This window comes from Strigops habroptila, chromosome Z (genome assembly GCF_004027225.2).
Source record: "Strigops habroptila isolate Jane chromosome Z, bStrHab1.2.pri, whole genome shotgun sequence".
NCBI classification, from domain to species: Eukaryota; Metazoa; Chordata; class Aves; order Psittaciformes; family Psittacidae; genus Strigops; species Strigops habroptila.
The window spans coordinates 54311784-54327662 of record NC_044302.2 but is presented as its reverse complement, the minus strand read 5'-3'; the positions used below and the strand labels follow the sequence as shown (position 1 = coordinate 54327662).

The window sequence follows — 15879 nt, the reverse complement described above, 5'->3', positions numbered from 1 at the left end:
TTTAAAACCAAGGGTACTGAGGCTATTAGATACACTTGCTGTATTTAGTTTGGCTGAATTCTGATGGTTTCTTGGATGCCTTTAAGCTCTTACCACACTATAACATAAAAAGTGCCAAGCACATGGCAAAAATAATGACAGTTATAAAAGAATTGCTGCCTGAACTGAAAAGAGGAACATACTTTGAAATTACTTCCTCTATATATCTATATATATAGGGATATACACACACGCACACACACACATTTTCACTATCCCTATATAAACACTTATCTAAAATACAGAAATTGATTTTTTTATTTCTTCTCTTGGTATCATTTTAAAGACTTTACTCCATGAATCCACAATATGACAACTTCAGGCTGTCCAGAGAGATAAATCTTAACACAGTCTTCCAACCTCCACTAACATAAATATATTGGGAAGGAACTTTGACCAGCAATAGTAAATTTTGCAACTTAAATAATTATTCTACCATTATTTTAACAACAGATTGCTACTGAGTACCAATATTCATGAAAAAAGTAAAAATAAAAAAAAAAGATACACCTTTAACTTCTAACATTCTGTATCAAGTGCAGCTTTTTGAAAGGAATGTAAAAGAAAATTATGTATTAGAGACTCATTCTAAAAACAGAAACAGCAACTTATACCATATGTTTCCAAAAAAGTATACTGTATGCCTGCACTTTATCATGACCATGTTGTCATAGTTTCTCCTTGCCTGCAAATGAAGGACGTTGGTTCACAAATTCTTCTAAAGTGTACATTTGATTAAATCCTGTTCCTTGTGAAAATAAAGTTCATTTATACTTAGAGTGAACAACAATGAGGAGTTTGTTATTATAATAAGACATTTAAGGACCTTGGTAGCCAGTACCAGCTGCATTCACAAGTAGCTCCTCAGCTTTTCTTTTTTCCTTTTTTTTTTTTGTTTTAAAAATAAAGGTACAATCATAGTTATTCATTTACTTTAAAAACTCTAAAGATGAAGAAAAGTAGTGTTTATACATATAAGTCCTCATATAAATTATAAAACTCAAGTTTATCTTACAGAGTTCCATCCCCAGAAGAAGCATAAAGCACTTTTGTGGTACCTTCACCAGTAAATATTTTTATCACATTAAATCTGTAAAATGCAACAAAGATGATACTGCATCTCAAAGCTGAAAGAGAACATTCTTCTGATGCAGTCTCTTGTGATGGATGCGTTCATATGATTTCTGTGACTTGACTGAATTGCAAATAAAGGAAACATGAAGGAGTTCACCTCACCAGTTCAGTAGGTATAAGAAACATCAGTGAACAGCAGACTCATCCTGTTTGAGGTCAACAGTCTTTGGAAGACAATGAGAAGGGAGTTTAAAACTACATCGATCAAATAATACTAACAATAATGAGGTAAACTCCCCTAAAAAGGCCAAATAGGCTAGGACGTCAGGAGAGAGTCTGATTGTACCTGACACCTAAATGTTTTTGTAGCCAGAGTTCAGCAAGCTGCATGGTAGAGGCAAACGTACTTGCTTTGGACCCTAAGCACATTTTATATTGTTTCGGATCTAAATTGGGGTCACACTGAACTGGATGAAAAATATGAATGACTCCTACTTCTTGACTTCTGAAAGCCTTCAAGCCAGACGTTATCACTTTAGTAAAGAGATCTACATCCTCAAGTCCCCAGCCTTGAATTGAGGTATCAAATCCACCAGCAGTAAGTAGATCACTTTTGTAAATACAGGTAATTCCAAATCCATACTCTCTCCAAAATCCATTTCTTTTTGTGAAAACAAAACTACTGTCAGCTGGAGGGTTGCCTCCATATGTTATTTTCGGATCATATTGGCTAAAGATGATAGGGTAGTAAACCTGTTCTCCCTGAATAGTGTTATCTCTGCATCGCTGGAGGAAGTCTGGTGTGAATACCAGATCAACATCACAGAACAGCAGTAAAGTGCCATTGTCAAATTGAGCTGAGGCCATTTCGAGACCTAAACCTCTAGAAAACTTTCCTGCCATTGGAATCAGGGTCATATCTGCCTTAGGATACTTCATGCTGTATTCTTTCATTAGCTCTATGTGTTTGCTGGAGTCTTGGCCTGACTCGGAACTGAAGAGAATTATTGCCAACTTCACATTCTCCCTGGGAATGAGACAAGTCTTCTCAAAGTTATCCATAAATCTTGAAAAGATGTCAAATCTTCCTGTGACAGGGACAAGAATATGTATTTTCTTGTGTCTGCGTCCTCCAACATCTTTGGTGCCCTGGAATGATGAGGAAAAAATCTTCAAAGAATTTGAAAGAAAAGCAAAAGATTGAATGTCAGTGTTGGTATCCTCTAGCAGGCTTACATCCAGCTCCTCTGCTTCTTTGAAGAAAGGTTTGCTAAATGATTGCTGAAGATAAGCATGGCGTCGCACCGGAACAGTAACTTTCCTTCCTTTGTGCCTTTTGTACAAAAGCAGTAAATCCAGGATGTATTCCACTCCATGCAGAGGATTAACTCTGCGGTAGCCATACTGTATTTCTTTGAAATCAATGAGCCTTCCTCTAGTCCTAGAGTTCTCATTTATCATTTCCATGACTTGCATCACGGTGTCATCCAGTGCAGCCCTCAGCGCACTGCTAAGGCTCTGCCGGGGTGGCTGGTTTTCTACCATCGAGTAAAGAAATTTTCCTGTCAGGAACTCCCACTCAATGACTTCATCCCTTTCACGTGGCTGGAAATAATTAAAAGATGGCATCACCCCCAGTTGCTGATCTTCCTTATTTACCTCACTGTTACTGAGCTTGCTCATCAGGGCACTTTCTCTATGGAGCTGGATGGTCCGATAGCGCAGTTCAGAAATTTTGCGACTCAGTATGTAATTGTGCAGCCTGTATTGGTAGGCTGGTCTTTTGTTTGGATGAAGTGTTATGGCTGTGTGAATCTTGCTGTTGTGAAGATCTTGAATGTAACCCTTGCGGTTGTGTTCATAGTTTTCATGGAATAACTGCTGCATCTAAAGAGAGAGAGAGAGAGAAAAAAAGAAGATATTATGTAAAAGTGCTTCTACCCACAAAAGGACCCACATTGGCACTATTGATCATTATCAGTTCTTATGGATCATGGCTATTTTAAGCACAGAAGGAGCTATTTACACTGTTCTGGCCTCAGTTTCAGCACTGTCCACAGTAAGCAAATGCTGTCCTCTAACTACAGAAAAGGGAAGCTTTATCTTTACTTCATCTAACTGCAAACCTAAAGGAAACACTTAACCAAAGGTCCATAGGTAATATTTCTGAGTTCCTATGTGCAGGCTGAATGCTGCTATGCATGAAACACTAAGGCTTCACCTACATCTAAGCCCTTACATCTGTAAGGCATCTGTAGCACAGAACCTCACTGAAAGGTTAGCAACACTGGTAATGTTTTTTAAGACAACCTTGGGTTTATGTCTGTGGAAAACAAAGTTGGTTGTATTTCCTACAGACAAATACAAATGCATATGGCTACTTAATATTAAAAAGCTGAATGGACTTCAACAAAAATATGTTTTTTTCCCATGTGGACAAATAATTCAGTTATTGAAATACAACAAGTGAAATATGTATATTGGCACGGACACATTTAGTAGAGTATGTCAATTAAGCTATAGATCATACTAGTATAAATCACCCTCAGTAATTTCCAATGTATTTCTGTGGCAAGAGCAGACATTCTACTTCTGTCAGATTAGTAATTGTAGTATTTTCTAAATAATGAATCATATTTTGAGATAGGTATTGAACTTTGTCTTTTATACATTGGGGAAACCAAGAGAGGTGAGGTCTGATAATACAATGTCTTAAACTCAAAACATTTAGCTCATTTCACAGCAATTCTTTCTGAAACAGAGGTTTTGCTACAACAAGTAATATTAAGTATAGGGCAATGAATGTAAAATAACCATGATTATTTAAAATCCCTTGGAAAATACAAGAAATACACATTGTCATATTTAGAAAACCAGAATTTTGATATAAGATTTCTAGAATGTCCCTCCCACCCCATTCAGACCCTAAAGACTCTGCTTGAGAAAACGTACCTACTACCATTAGTCATATAACTATAGTCATATAACATGGAAACAACAGCCTAATTCTGATAACTATGTTGAGCTATCTTAAATTTGCCTTTAATAAAACAGATATGTCTGCTATATTAAAGCTAGAGTGAGCATGAAAAGTGACTCAAATACTTCTTATTCACAGAATGCCTACGTAAAGCTGTCAGAGTCCACTTGTTCTGTCTTGGTAGGTTGGTATTTTGTTTGTCACATGAGATGAGATGAACCAGGGACAAGAGGGTTTGGACTATTGCTTTGCTATCATAGCAAATAGGAACCATAGCAAATCAGTACGGAGTCAGCGTTTATTCAGCAGTGGCAAAACTGAAATATGGCTTCCTTGAGGCAAGAGGTGGACACTGGCAGGGCAGGCAGTTTACAGATTAGGGACTGAAGTAGAGAAAAGTGCCTGGGAAAAAGCTGGGTGAAGATATTTGCTCTTTGGAAGAATAATTTTTGTTTCTTCCCCTACAATTTGAATTTTGAATAATGAAAAAAGATCAGCTGATCAGGTGAGGTTTCCATCTCTCCAGTTACAAGTAGCACTCCCTTCCTGGTCACTTTTCTTTAAAGCTGTCTACTGTGTGCTTTGCAAGGTGACTATGCTTTTGTATTATCCACTTTCTCTGGAAAAAAGTTGAATCCATGATTTTCACATTTAGAATTTCACATTAAAATCTCTTCTAGGAAAATAAAGAAAATGTATAATGTTGGAAACAAAAGAAAGAAGGGGAGGCTGTTTGGTTGCTGAATGGTACCAGCATTCTTTCCCACAAACCCTGACACTTCATTCTTTCCTAAGTCCTCTAATCATAAAGAATCACTTGAGTTTTTCTTCAGCCACAATGAAGAATTGCATTTGAGTATAACTGAAATAAACATTAAGAGATTGTGATAGTTTTGGCTGGGGTAGACTTAATTTTCTTCATAGCAGCTAATATGGAACTATGTTTTGGATTTGTGCTGAAAACACTGTTGATGACCCAGGGACGCTTTAGTTAGTGCTAGGCAGTGCTTACACAGAGTCAAGGACTTTTCTGCTTCTCACACCACCCCACCAGTGAGTAGGGCTGATCGCAACTGAACAAAGGGATATTCCATACCATACGATGTCATCCTCAGCATGTAAAGCTGGGGGAAGAAGAAGGAAGAGGGAACATTTGGAGCGATGGCGTTTGTTTTCTCAGAAAACCATTACGCATGACAGAGTCCTGCCTTCCTGGAGATGGCTGAACACCTGCCTGACAATGTGAAGTGGTGAATGAATTCCTTGTTTTGCTGTACTTGTGCACACAACTTTTGGTTTACCTATTAGCCTGTCATCATCTCAACCTGTGAGTTTTCCTACTTTTACCTTTACGATTCTCTCCCCCATGCACTGGAGAGAGTAAGAGAGTGGCTGTGGGGCTTAGTTGCCAGCTGGGCTTAAACCACAACACACATTTAACTTATGGACCTCAATTTTCAAGTAAATATATATAATATATTTTATCCAAAAGATTTTTAACAGATGACAAACTATCACTGTGTTGTGGTTTAAACCCAGGCGGTAACTCAGTACCATGGAAGCAGCCACTTGCTCACTTCCCCCAACCCAATTCCCTCTCCCCAGGCGGAATGGGGAAGAGAATCAGAAGAATGTAAACCCCACAGGTTTAATAACTAACGTACAATACACTAATTCTAATGATAAGGGAAATAACGGGGGGGGGGGGGGTGGGGGGGTGGGGATATAAAACCAAAATGGAAAAGAAAAAAAAAAAAAACGAAAAAACCCAGTAAACACAAGTGATGCACAATACAATTGCTCACCACCTGCTGACCGATACCCAGCCCGACCCAAGCAGTGACTGGTCCCTTCTGGGTAACTCCTCCCAGTTTATATATTGGGCATGACATGCTGTGGTATGGAATACCCTTTTGGCTGGTTTGGGTCACGTGTCCTGTCTCTGCTTCCTCCCAGCTTCTTGTGGCCCTCCTCACTGGCAGAGCACGAGAGACTGAAAAGTCCTTGATCTGGGTAAGCGCCACTGAGCAACAACTAAAACATCGGTGTGTTATCAGCGTTGTCCTCAGACTAAAGCCAAAGCACAGCACTGCACCAAGGAAGGGAAAAAGAATACCTATTACAGATCAAACCAGGACACACTGTAAAACTAAATGCTGCCCTCTTATTGTGCAAATTCTTCAGTAACCCTTGACTTACCACAAGCTCAGCTTCACAGCAGATTCATTAGCAGTACTCATTTAACAGGAATATTCTATTAACATAAATACTACATTTTTATCACATTCTAATTTCAGATGCCTAGGTTTATTAGATATGCTCCGCTGAAATAATAGCAACAGGTACTCCATTATACTAATGATTTTGCTTTTGATAACCAACAACAGATTAAAACAGTAATGAAAAAAAAATAAAATTGAATCAACTCGGTAATACAATGTTATCACACATATACAAACATGCACTAATCCATTTTAAATGATGTTACTGTACACTTTTAATAGATTTCAATACAGAGAAAACAGTTCAGATCAAATATGGCACTGGCATGATAAACTAATCCTGAAGATAGCAGGTTTTAGTCTTGATGCCACAGAAATTTATTTTCAATATTGAATGATAAAAATGTCTTTTTGCAGCTCAAATTATTAAGATCTAGATTAAAGCAGTTCCATGTGATCCTAACTTTGGAATTTCTAAACAAGGTGGTCAAGCTTAGGAGCTAAAGGGAAAGACGATGAAGTTTCTTGGAGAATGGATCTGTGCAAGGTCATGAACTGGTCAATGTGTTCATAAGTAATCTGGAAAAGGAGGTGATTTGGAAGGTGGCAAGATTTACTGAATATAAATTAGAATTATTCAGTCTGCAAAAGTTCTCATGTTTTCTTGAATGGCAAGTTAATAAAATGGCAAATTAAATTCTGCATAGACAAATGCAAACCACATGTTAAGAAGGCATTCCTAATTATAACTGAACAATGTCAGACTGTGTGTAATCTGTTAGAATTTTGGAAAGAAAACCTAGTCACGCAGTAGGCAGTTCTGCGCAAATGTCATGTTGATGTTCAGTAGTGAAGAAAGGAAAAACAAACAGTATGAGGACAACTCTAGAGTGAATCTGAAACATCATTATATGATTCTGTTCTTAGTGCACCTGAAGATTGAAGGCTGTGGGCAGGTTCCTTGTCAGTATCATGATGTTCCATCTGAAATTAATAACACACAAATAGGTACTAAGGCCACCAGGTGATCACACATGTAGATCATTAGACGAAGAGATGGCTAGGGAGGAAGGGAGTAAACCAAAGAGGGCCAACCCTGAGATCTATGAAGTCAGTAGCACCATAAGGGAAATACATAGGAATAGCCACCATCTCTTCTCACATAAAGAACTGTGACACACACAACAATGCTCTCAAGATTCAAAACCAGAAAGGAAGTATGTAGCTCAGCCACGGAACTTACTGGCACAGCAACCTGCTGATGGTAAAATTTTGTACAGCTTCAAAGAGTGAGCCAACAGCATACTGGGTGACTTGCGTCATTGCTATGTTAACTACAAAGGTATACTTTCTCCACAATATTTCTCTACTGCAGAATCTGAAGCCCCAGCTGAGGCTATAACACAGTATGTCTTTATTGTCTTACAGCCCTGCCTCAGCTTCTTCTACTGATTATTGCAGAGAGAGGATATTTTGTCAAATGAACGTTTACAGTGACATGATACAACCACTTTACATTCACTGAAAGCAGTAAATGGGAGAAGTTGTCTTCAATTTGACATAATACATAAAAGCACAACATTTTATTTTTTCATGTCACATGACTTCATGACTTTCCTGAAGAGTTTGCTGTCTTCTGTACAACTCTTATAGCACACCTAATTCAAGAGTTGGCAAGTTCGTCTCTTTTCACTCTACCTGAAACTAGAAGTTGGCAAGAAATGTGAATAATCTAATGGTGCTCTGAGGAACTGTAAACTGCAAGCAGGAATAAAAAAAAGTAAAAATAGAAGAAACAAATTAGAATAAAGGCAATGCTTTATTATTATGGCTGAGAAATGCAATAGCTAATACGTAAGCACAACGTAATTTGCATTGCAAGCTCTGAAATCATTGTAATCTCTGTGATTTACTGATGTAATATAAAAGGAAAGTTCTTATTACAATATACTTAAGAGCCCAAACCAACCTACTTTATTATTTCAAGACTACCACATATTAAAAGATTTAAGGCAAATGGTGCTTTTCAAATTAACACATTTTTTCTTTGAGCATTGTTAAAGAACAATTTCTCCCATTTAACAGAGAAGGCATGGAACTTAATCATTCCGTCACTCTAGCTCTTCCTAAATCTAAACTGTTGACCATTTTACCTAAACTGGACTTTTAATAAATTTAGAAATAAGATGAACAGGAACTATTCCTGGTCTTAGACTTTAGCTCTCCTGAAGATGAAGATCTATTCACGATTTCCAGAGACTACATTGCATTTCATGCATATGAAGAACACATATAAAAATCTACTGTGTTTGAAATGATACTGTTTGGCTGAACAGCAGCAAGATGAGTACTCTGACTGAAGGATGAGTTAAAAAAAAATAATTAAAAATTCAGGTAACTACAGGCACATTAGGATGTTCTCACTAATGTGTACTAAAACGCAGCACTAAGCTACGAGTGATCTTAAGTTTCTGGAACAGAAAACAGATTCCAACAAGTCATTTGCTATTGTGCTACGAGAAAAACTTTCAGCCTAGAGCAGATAAGGATTGAGATCGGAATTATGAAATGCATATGAACTGGGTAACATAGAAGCAATAACTAGCTATGTTTAAGTGGGCAACAGTCAGTTTGGAGGGGAGTCATTACAGAAGTTTCTGAGGAACAGTATCATACCTAGTGACATTGGCACAAAGTCTGGGACACTGCTCATGACACAAAGTTGAGGACATCATGAAGAGACAAGAGGAGAAGAGACCCAACAAGAAGAGCCAGAGAACTTGGAGAAGCAACCCTGCAGAAATTCAATTGTTATAATAACACAGTGCACATAATCCTACACCTGTGGTTTTAAGAGGTAAGTGACAAAAAAATCTTAGGAAAGATGACTTTTTACACTGGAAATGACTGACAAGTCATGGAATTGCCGAGGTGAGTATCTCCAGAGAGGACGCCTTTAACACCGGAGCGGGGGGAAGCACAGCGTCCAGGAGCCTCAGTTTGGAGCGGCAAGAGCGACCGAGGGAGTCTCAAGTCCTCAACAGGACTTGCCCAGGAGCCGGCAGCTCAGCTGACGTGAGCAGGGACTCACCGGGGGCAGCGCCAGGAGTGACGGTAACAGCCCTCAGTGAGTAAAAACCCACCCCAGGGAGCGCGAACGACCAGGGCGTGGCGCGGCAGTTTGCGCGGCAGTTGGCGCACGCAGGGCGAGCGGGCGGCGAGCGGGCTGGTGAGCACTCGCCTCAGGACCAGGGCCTGCTCTGGGAGCTCTGCCCCGGCGGTGGCCAGCGTGGGCACCCAGACGGAGCCGATGAGAGGGGAGGCTGCGGCGCAGAGCTCAGGGTGTAGAAAGTGCCTCGACTGGTCTCTTGAGGCGAGGGCGCACAATGGACAGGGCTGCACTCGGTGCGCCCTGGTGGAGGTCCTGCAGCAGAGGCTGAGCCGTGGGAGGCTGTTGGTGAGCTAAAAGTTGCCAGGGAAGCTGAGAGGAAACTGCAATGCTTGCTCCGGGCCCAAACTGTGCAGGGGCCACAAGCGTCCACTATTGCTCATATAGGAAAGAAGGAGGGCAGCAACCCAGGAAACTGGGAATTAGTTATGAGAAAAAACAACAAAAAAAGGAGGAAGAGGACAATTAATGGCAAGGGACTTCCTCCTAAATCTGATGTCCCCACCCAGAACCGCTTCGCAGTTCTGCAGGGGGCCAACGAGAAAGCACCCACCACACCTAATGAGCACCCTGCTGATGCACCAGTAAAGAGGATCACTCCTGGTGCCTCCAGGAAAAAGCGGAGGGTCATAGTAGTAGGGGACTCTACTTTGAAAGGCACAGAGGCACCCATCTGCCGGCCTCACCCAGTCTTGAGGGAGGTGTATGTTGCCTGCCAGGGGCTTGGATCAGGGATGTTGCTGAGAGGCTGCCTGCTCTAGTAAGTCCTGCTGACTATTACCCCCTTCTAGTGGTCCATGTGGGTGCTAGTGATACTGATAGCAGTAGCCTGGAGAACATTAAGAAGGACTACAGAGCCCTGGGAGAGGTGGTTAGGGTCTCTGGAGCTCAGATAGTTTTTTCATCGATTCTCCAGGGCAAAGGAGAGGACCTTAAAAAAGCTAGGCGCATTTGGCAGGTTAATAAATGGTTAGAATGGTGGTGCCGTAGTCAGGGGTTTGGCTATTTAGAACATGGGGCCCCATTTGGGAGGCCAGGTCTACTGGAGGCTGGTGGAGGTGGTCTGACAAAGAAGGGGAAGAGCTGTTTTGGTAGGAGGCTTGCCAGGCTGGCCAAGAAAGCTTTAAACTAGATGTGTTGGGGGAGGGGAGCACTGATCCATCCCAACACTCCTGGTCAGTTGCCAGCACCTGTAATAAGTGCTTGGAGCAATGTATAGATGTTCCAGCTGCTCCAGCCATTGAGTCGGCTGCATTTGGAGCTCGGCTAAGGTGCCTCTATACAAACGCCCGTAGTATGGGGAACAAGCAAGAGGAATTAGAGATGTGTGCAAGGCTACAGGAATATGATGTCATTGGTACCACAGAAACATGGTGGGATGGCTCCTATGACTGGAGTGTCGGGATGGAAGGTTACAGGCTGTTTAGAAAAGACAGGCCAGGCAGACGGGGAGGGGGCGTTGCTATCTGTGTCAGTGAAAGGCTAGAGAGTATGGAACTCTGTCTGGGGACGGGTGATGAGTTACCAGAGTGTTTGTGGGTCAGGATCAAAGGGAGAACAGCAATGGGGGACATTACGGTGGGGATCTGCTACAGGCCGCCTGATCAAGAGGACTCTGTGAATGAAGCGCTCTACAGACAAATAGGAGCAGCCTCATGCTCACAGGCCCTTGTCCTCATGGGGGACTTCAACCATCCTGACATCTGTTGGAGGGACGGTACGGCCTGGCACAAGCAATCCAGGAGGTTCCTTGATTGTGTGAAAGACAACTTCCTCTTTCAAGCAATAGAGGAGCCGACAAGGAGAGGTGCCATGCTGGACCTCGTGCTCACCAACAGGGAGGGACTGGTTGGAAATGTGATGCTCCAGGGCAGCCTTGGCTGTAGTGATCACGAGATGGTTGACTTTGAGATCCTCAGGACAGTGAGAAGAGCATGCAGCAAGCTCACTGCCCTGGACTTCAAGAAAGCAGACTTTGGCCTCTTCAGGAACCTGCTTAGTAAGGTTCCATGGGATATAGTCCTAGAGGACAGGGAGGCCCAAGACTGCTGGTTGATATTCAAGGATCACCTGCTACGTGCTCAAGAGTGTTGCATCCCGACTAGAAGAAAGTGCAGCAGGAGGGTCAGGAGACCTCCATGGATGGACAAGGAACTTCTGAGGAAACTTAGAGGGGAAAAAAGAAGCTTATAGAAGGTGGAAGCGAGGAGAGGCGGCCTGGGAAGAATATAGCAGCATTGCCCGGGAAACTAGGGACCAGGTTAGGAAAGCTAAGGTCCAGCTAGAATTAAGTTTGGCAAGGGATGTGAAAGATAACAGGAAAGGATTCTATAGATACGTAGCAAACAAAAGACAGACTAGGGACAACGTGGGCCCTCTCCGGAAGCTATTGAGAGAACTGGCTACCATGGATTTGGAGAAGGCTGAGGTTCTTAATGACTTCTTTGCCTCAGCCTTCAGCAACAAATGCTCTGACCACACCATGAAAGTCCTGGAAAGCAAATGCAGGGACTGTGAAAATGAAGACCTTAGGCCCACTGTAGGAGAGGATCAGGCTCGAGACCATCTTAAGAACCTGAATGTGCACAAGTCCATGGGACCTCATGAAATCCATCCACGGGTCCTGAAGGAGCTGGCAAATGAAGTTGCTAAACCACTGTCCATCATATTTGGAAAATTGTGGCAGTCAGGTGAAGTTCCCGATGACTGGAAGCAGGGTAATATAACCTCCATTTTCAAGAAGGGGAAGGTGGAAGACCCAGGGAACTACAGACCAGTCAGCCTCACCTCTGTGTCTGGCAGGATCATGGAGCAGATTCTCCTGGAAAGCATGCTAAGGCACATGAAAAATGACGAGGTGGTTGGTGACAGCCAACATGGCTTCACTAAGGGGAAATCCTGCCTGACCAATTTGGTGGCCTTCTATGATGGAGCCACGGAACTGATGGACAGCGGCAGAGCAGTTGACGTCATCTACCTGGACTTGTGCAAAGCGTTTGACACTGTCCCGCATGACATCCTTGTCTCTAAATTGGAGAGACATCAATTTGATAGATGGACCACTCGGTGAATAAAAAACTGGCTTGATGGCCGCACGCAAAGAGTTGTGGTAAATGGCTCGATGACCAGTTAGAAACCTGTAACGAGTGGTGTCCCTCAGGGATCGGTGTTGGGACTGGTCCTGTTCAACATCTTTGTCGGTGACATGGACAGTGGGATTGAGTGTGCCCTCACCAAGTTTGCCGACGACACCAAGTTGTGTGGTTCGGCTGATACGCTGGAGGGAAGGAATGCCATCCAGAGGGACCGTGACACGCTTGTGAGGTGGGCCGATGCCAACCTTATGAAGTTTAACCAAGCCAAGTGTAAGGTCCTACACCTGGGTCGGGGCAATCCCAGGCACGGCTACAGGTTGGGTGGAGAAGTGATTCAGAGCAGCCCTGCAGAGAAGGACTTGGGGGTGTTGGTTGACAAGAAGCTTAACATGAGCCAGCAGTGTGCGCTTGCAGCCCAGAAAGCCAACCGTATCCTGGGTTGCATCAAAAGAAGCGTGACCAGCAGGTCAAAGGAGGTGATCCTGCCCCTCTACTCTGCTCTTGTGAGACCTCACTTGGAGTACTGCGTACAGTTCTGGTGTCCTCAACATAAAAAGGACATGGAGCCGTTGGAGCAAGTCCAGAGGAGGGCCGCGAGGATGATAAGAGGGCTGGAGCACCTCCCGTATGAAGACAGGCTGAGAGAGTTGGGGCTGTTCAGCCTGGAGAAGAGAAGGCTGCGTGGAGACCTCAGAGCAGCCTTCCAGTATCTGAAGGGGGCCCACAATGATGCTGGGGAGGGACTCTTACTTAGGGACTGTAGTGGTAGGACAAGGGGTAATGGGTTCAAACTTAAACAGGGGAAGTTTAGATTAGATATAAGGAAGAAGTTCTTTACAGTGAGAGTGGTGAAGCACTGGAATGGGTTGCCCAGGGAGGTTGTGGATGGTCCATCCTTGGCGGTGTTCAAGGGCAGGTTGGACAGAGCCTTGGGCCACATGGTTTAGTGCGAGGTGTCCCTGCCCATGGCAGGGGGATTGGAACTAGATGATCTCAAGGTCCTTTCCAACCCTTACTATTCTATGATTCTATAAGTAAGGGAACCATAAGAATATTAGCAGACTGAAGGTGAAATGGAGAGATTATGAAACATCAGTGTGAATCCTCCACAGAAAAGGAAAACAAGATTTTGTTCTGCATCAGTCAGAATATTTCTGAAAGACACATCAGGTAATTTCACAGAATTCTGAACCTGCATCTTTATCAAATATGTGGGATTCTTTAAACCAAGTTAAAAAAGATCTGCCAGGACCAGAAACCATGCACTAACAACATTATAAACAGTATGAGGCTCCTTGCTCATGAAAAATCTTTATACTGTGGTGGTATTTTACAAGGCACAATCGTCCCTAGTGCGAGATGAGCATCTCTGCAACCAGAACCAGACACAACAGGTTCCCCGGTATTTATGAATTCCATCACAAAATAAATGAAGTATCTGCATGCCTGTACCTTGCTTAACCTCTTATCCACGACAGAAAATGTACATTGTACATTGGTCTGCAAGAGCTTGAAAGGACTTCCTTAACTGATTCAGTCATAAGTATCCTTACTTTTGAAGTAATTTAACAATGCAAATTTTGAAGAAAACACTGAGAACAAGCCATTATCATATCTGATTAATCTGGGGGGGGGGGGGAATCAAGCTTCAAGTCTACAAACCCTGAGATCTAAGTGCTGAGGTAAATTTATCAATGTAGAAATGTTTCTCTGTCTCACTACTTGGTCATGTTTCTGGCTAAATGAAAAATTCAAAGTGAAAGCAATTATTTTCATTTAATATTCACAGTATATTTATCATTATTGCCCACAAAAGGGAAATACTCTGAGGTATTGTGTATCAGTTTAGTCAATTCCTGGGAGACAGAAGGTTTTTCCTCATCTTCTTTGATTGTGTTTTAGGAGCCTTTACTGTTTTAGGTATTACTGTTTGAGGCTAAAATGAAAGCAAAAAATATTTTTAAAGAAGATGTTTTTATTGCTTTTTATCCTCAGTTTTACCTAATGTTCTGCAGAATCCATTTTGATACAAAAGACAGAAAATTCAAAGAGCCCTATGCTCCCCAAAGTCCACAGTTTTTTGGAAAGAGCACTTCAGTTTCTGTAAATGTTAAAACACATATTAGGAACATCTTTATTTTAGCTAGAGGATTTATCTATACAAGCCACGTACGAAAAGAGTTCTCCCTTTAAGCTTACCATCATAGCTATTTATTAACAGATAATTAATATAAACTGCCTTTGCACAGCAACAGGCATTCTACTGCATCATCCTATCACTCTCAAACACTTATTTTCTGCAAAGAAAAAGAGTTTTGGGAACTTGTTGAGTAATATTAATCTAGTGCAACTTGATGCAACTTTGCTCTTCAACCTTGAAGCTGATCCTGCTTGAAGAGCAAGAGTCTGGACCAGGTGATCACCAAGGTTTCTTTAACTTAAATTTTTCTATGACCCTACCATTCTATATTAATTCTGATATTAGAGAGTTTGAAGAAGAACATATGGCAGAAATTTCTAAAGTACTACCAGTATTAGGGAATCTGCACCTGGAATCCTCCAAAAGCCTTTCACAAAAATATAAGCTTTCAGAGACTAGAAACACTGGCAATTCAGAGTATTTTTAACTTGTTAATATAAGACCTATGTTATCCCACACATATGCAGAGTTAAGCATATAGCATGATTCAAAATTTTTTGGAGTAACTTAGCTTTAAAGAGATTCTACTTCCTTTGTTCGTTTATCCTTTTTTTCCTAATACCATGAAGAGGGCTGTGTAACATATGATATTTCTTTTTTTGCTAACAAGACTGCGTGCACATCTATCAGATAAACAGCAAATGAGAATACTCAGCTTAACATTGAATACTCAATACTTATTTCCTGGTCAAAGTAGAGCTGCTAAAGTATTGCCTGAGCAGAAAAATTAGTTTGCTAAAGGTCTTTGAAACAGAAGCTAGTAAGAAAGAGACTTTTTAAAAAGTCAAAACCAAAGTCAAAAGATAAGCATCACAAGAAGACAAGGATGGGATGCCAACCTATCCTAGGGAGTAGTGAGGACCAATTCACTTACATGACCAAGCTATAGCTAGGAAAGCCTGGTGTACTGGAAGCAATTTCTTGATCAGAAAACATATCTTGCCCCACACAGGAGAATGCAGCGCACCAGCAGATCTCTGCTAATAAAATGCTTCTGAACAACAAAGACAACAAGGCAGAAAACTGCACATAGGGCTTGCTTTGTCAGAAAATGTGTATTCTTTATTATGTCAACAGATGAATACTAGTGGTATGTTCCA

General features: G+C 41.8%; 1 protein-coding gene across 1 annotated transcript in view; it reads right to left on the bottom strand.

Annotated features, from left to right (window-relative positions):
- Positions 1 to 279: 279 nt before the first annotated feature.
- Positions 280 to 15879, bottom strand: part of CHSY3 (chondroitin sulfate synthase 3) — a 147260-nt gene continuing 131660 nt past the window's right edge. The window contains exon 3 of the mRNA XM_030470496.1: positions 280 to 3000. Coding sequence (XP_030326356.1) covers positions 1438 to 3000 — 1563 coding nt within the window. The 3' untranslated portion in view covers positions 280 to 1437. The remainder of the gene's footprint in view (positions 3001 to 15879) is intronic.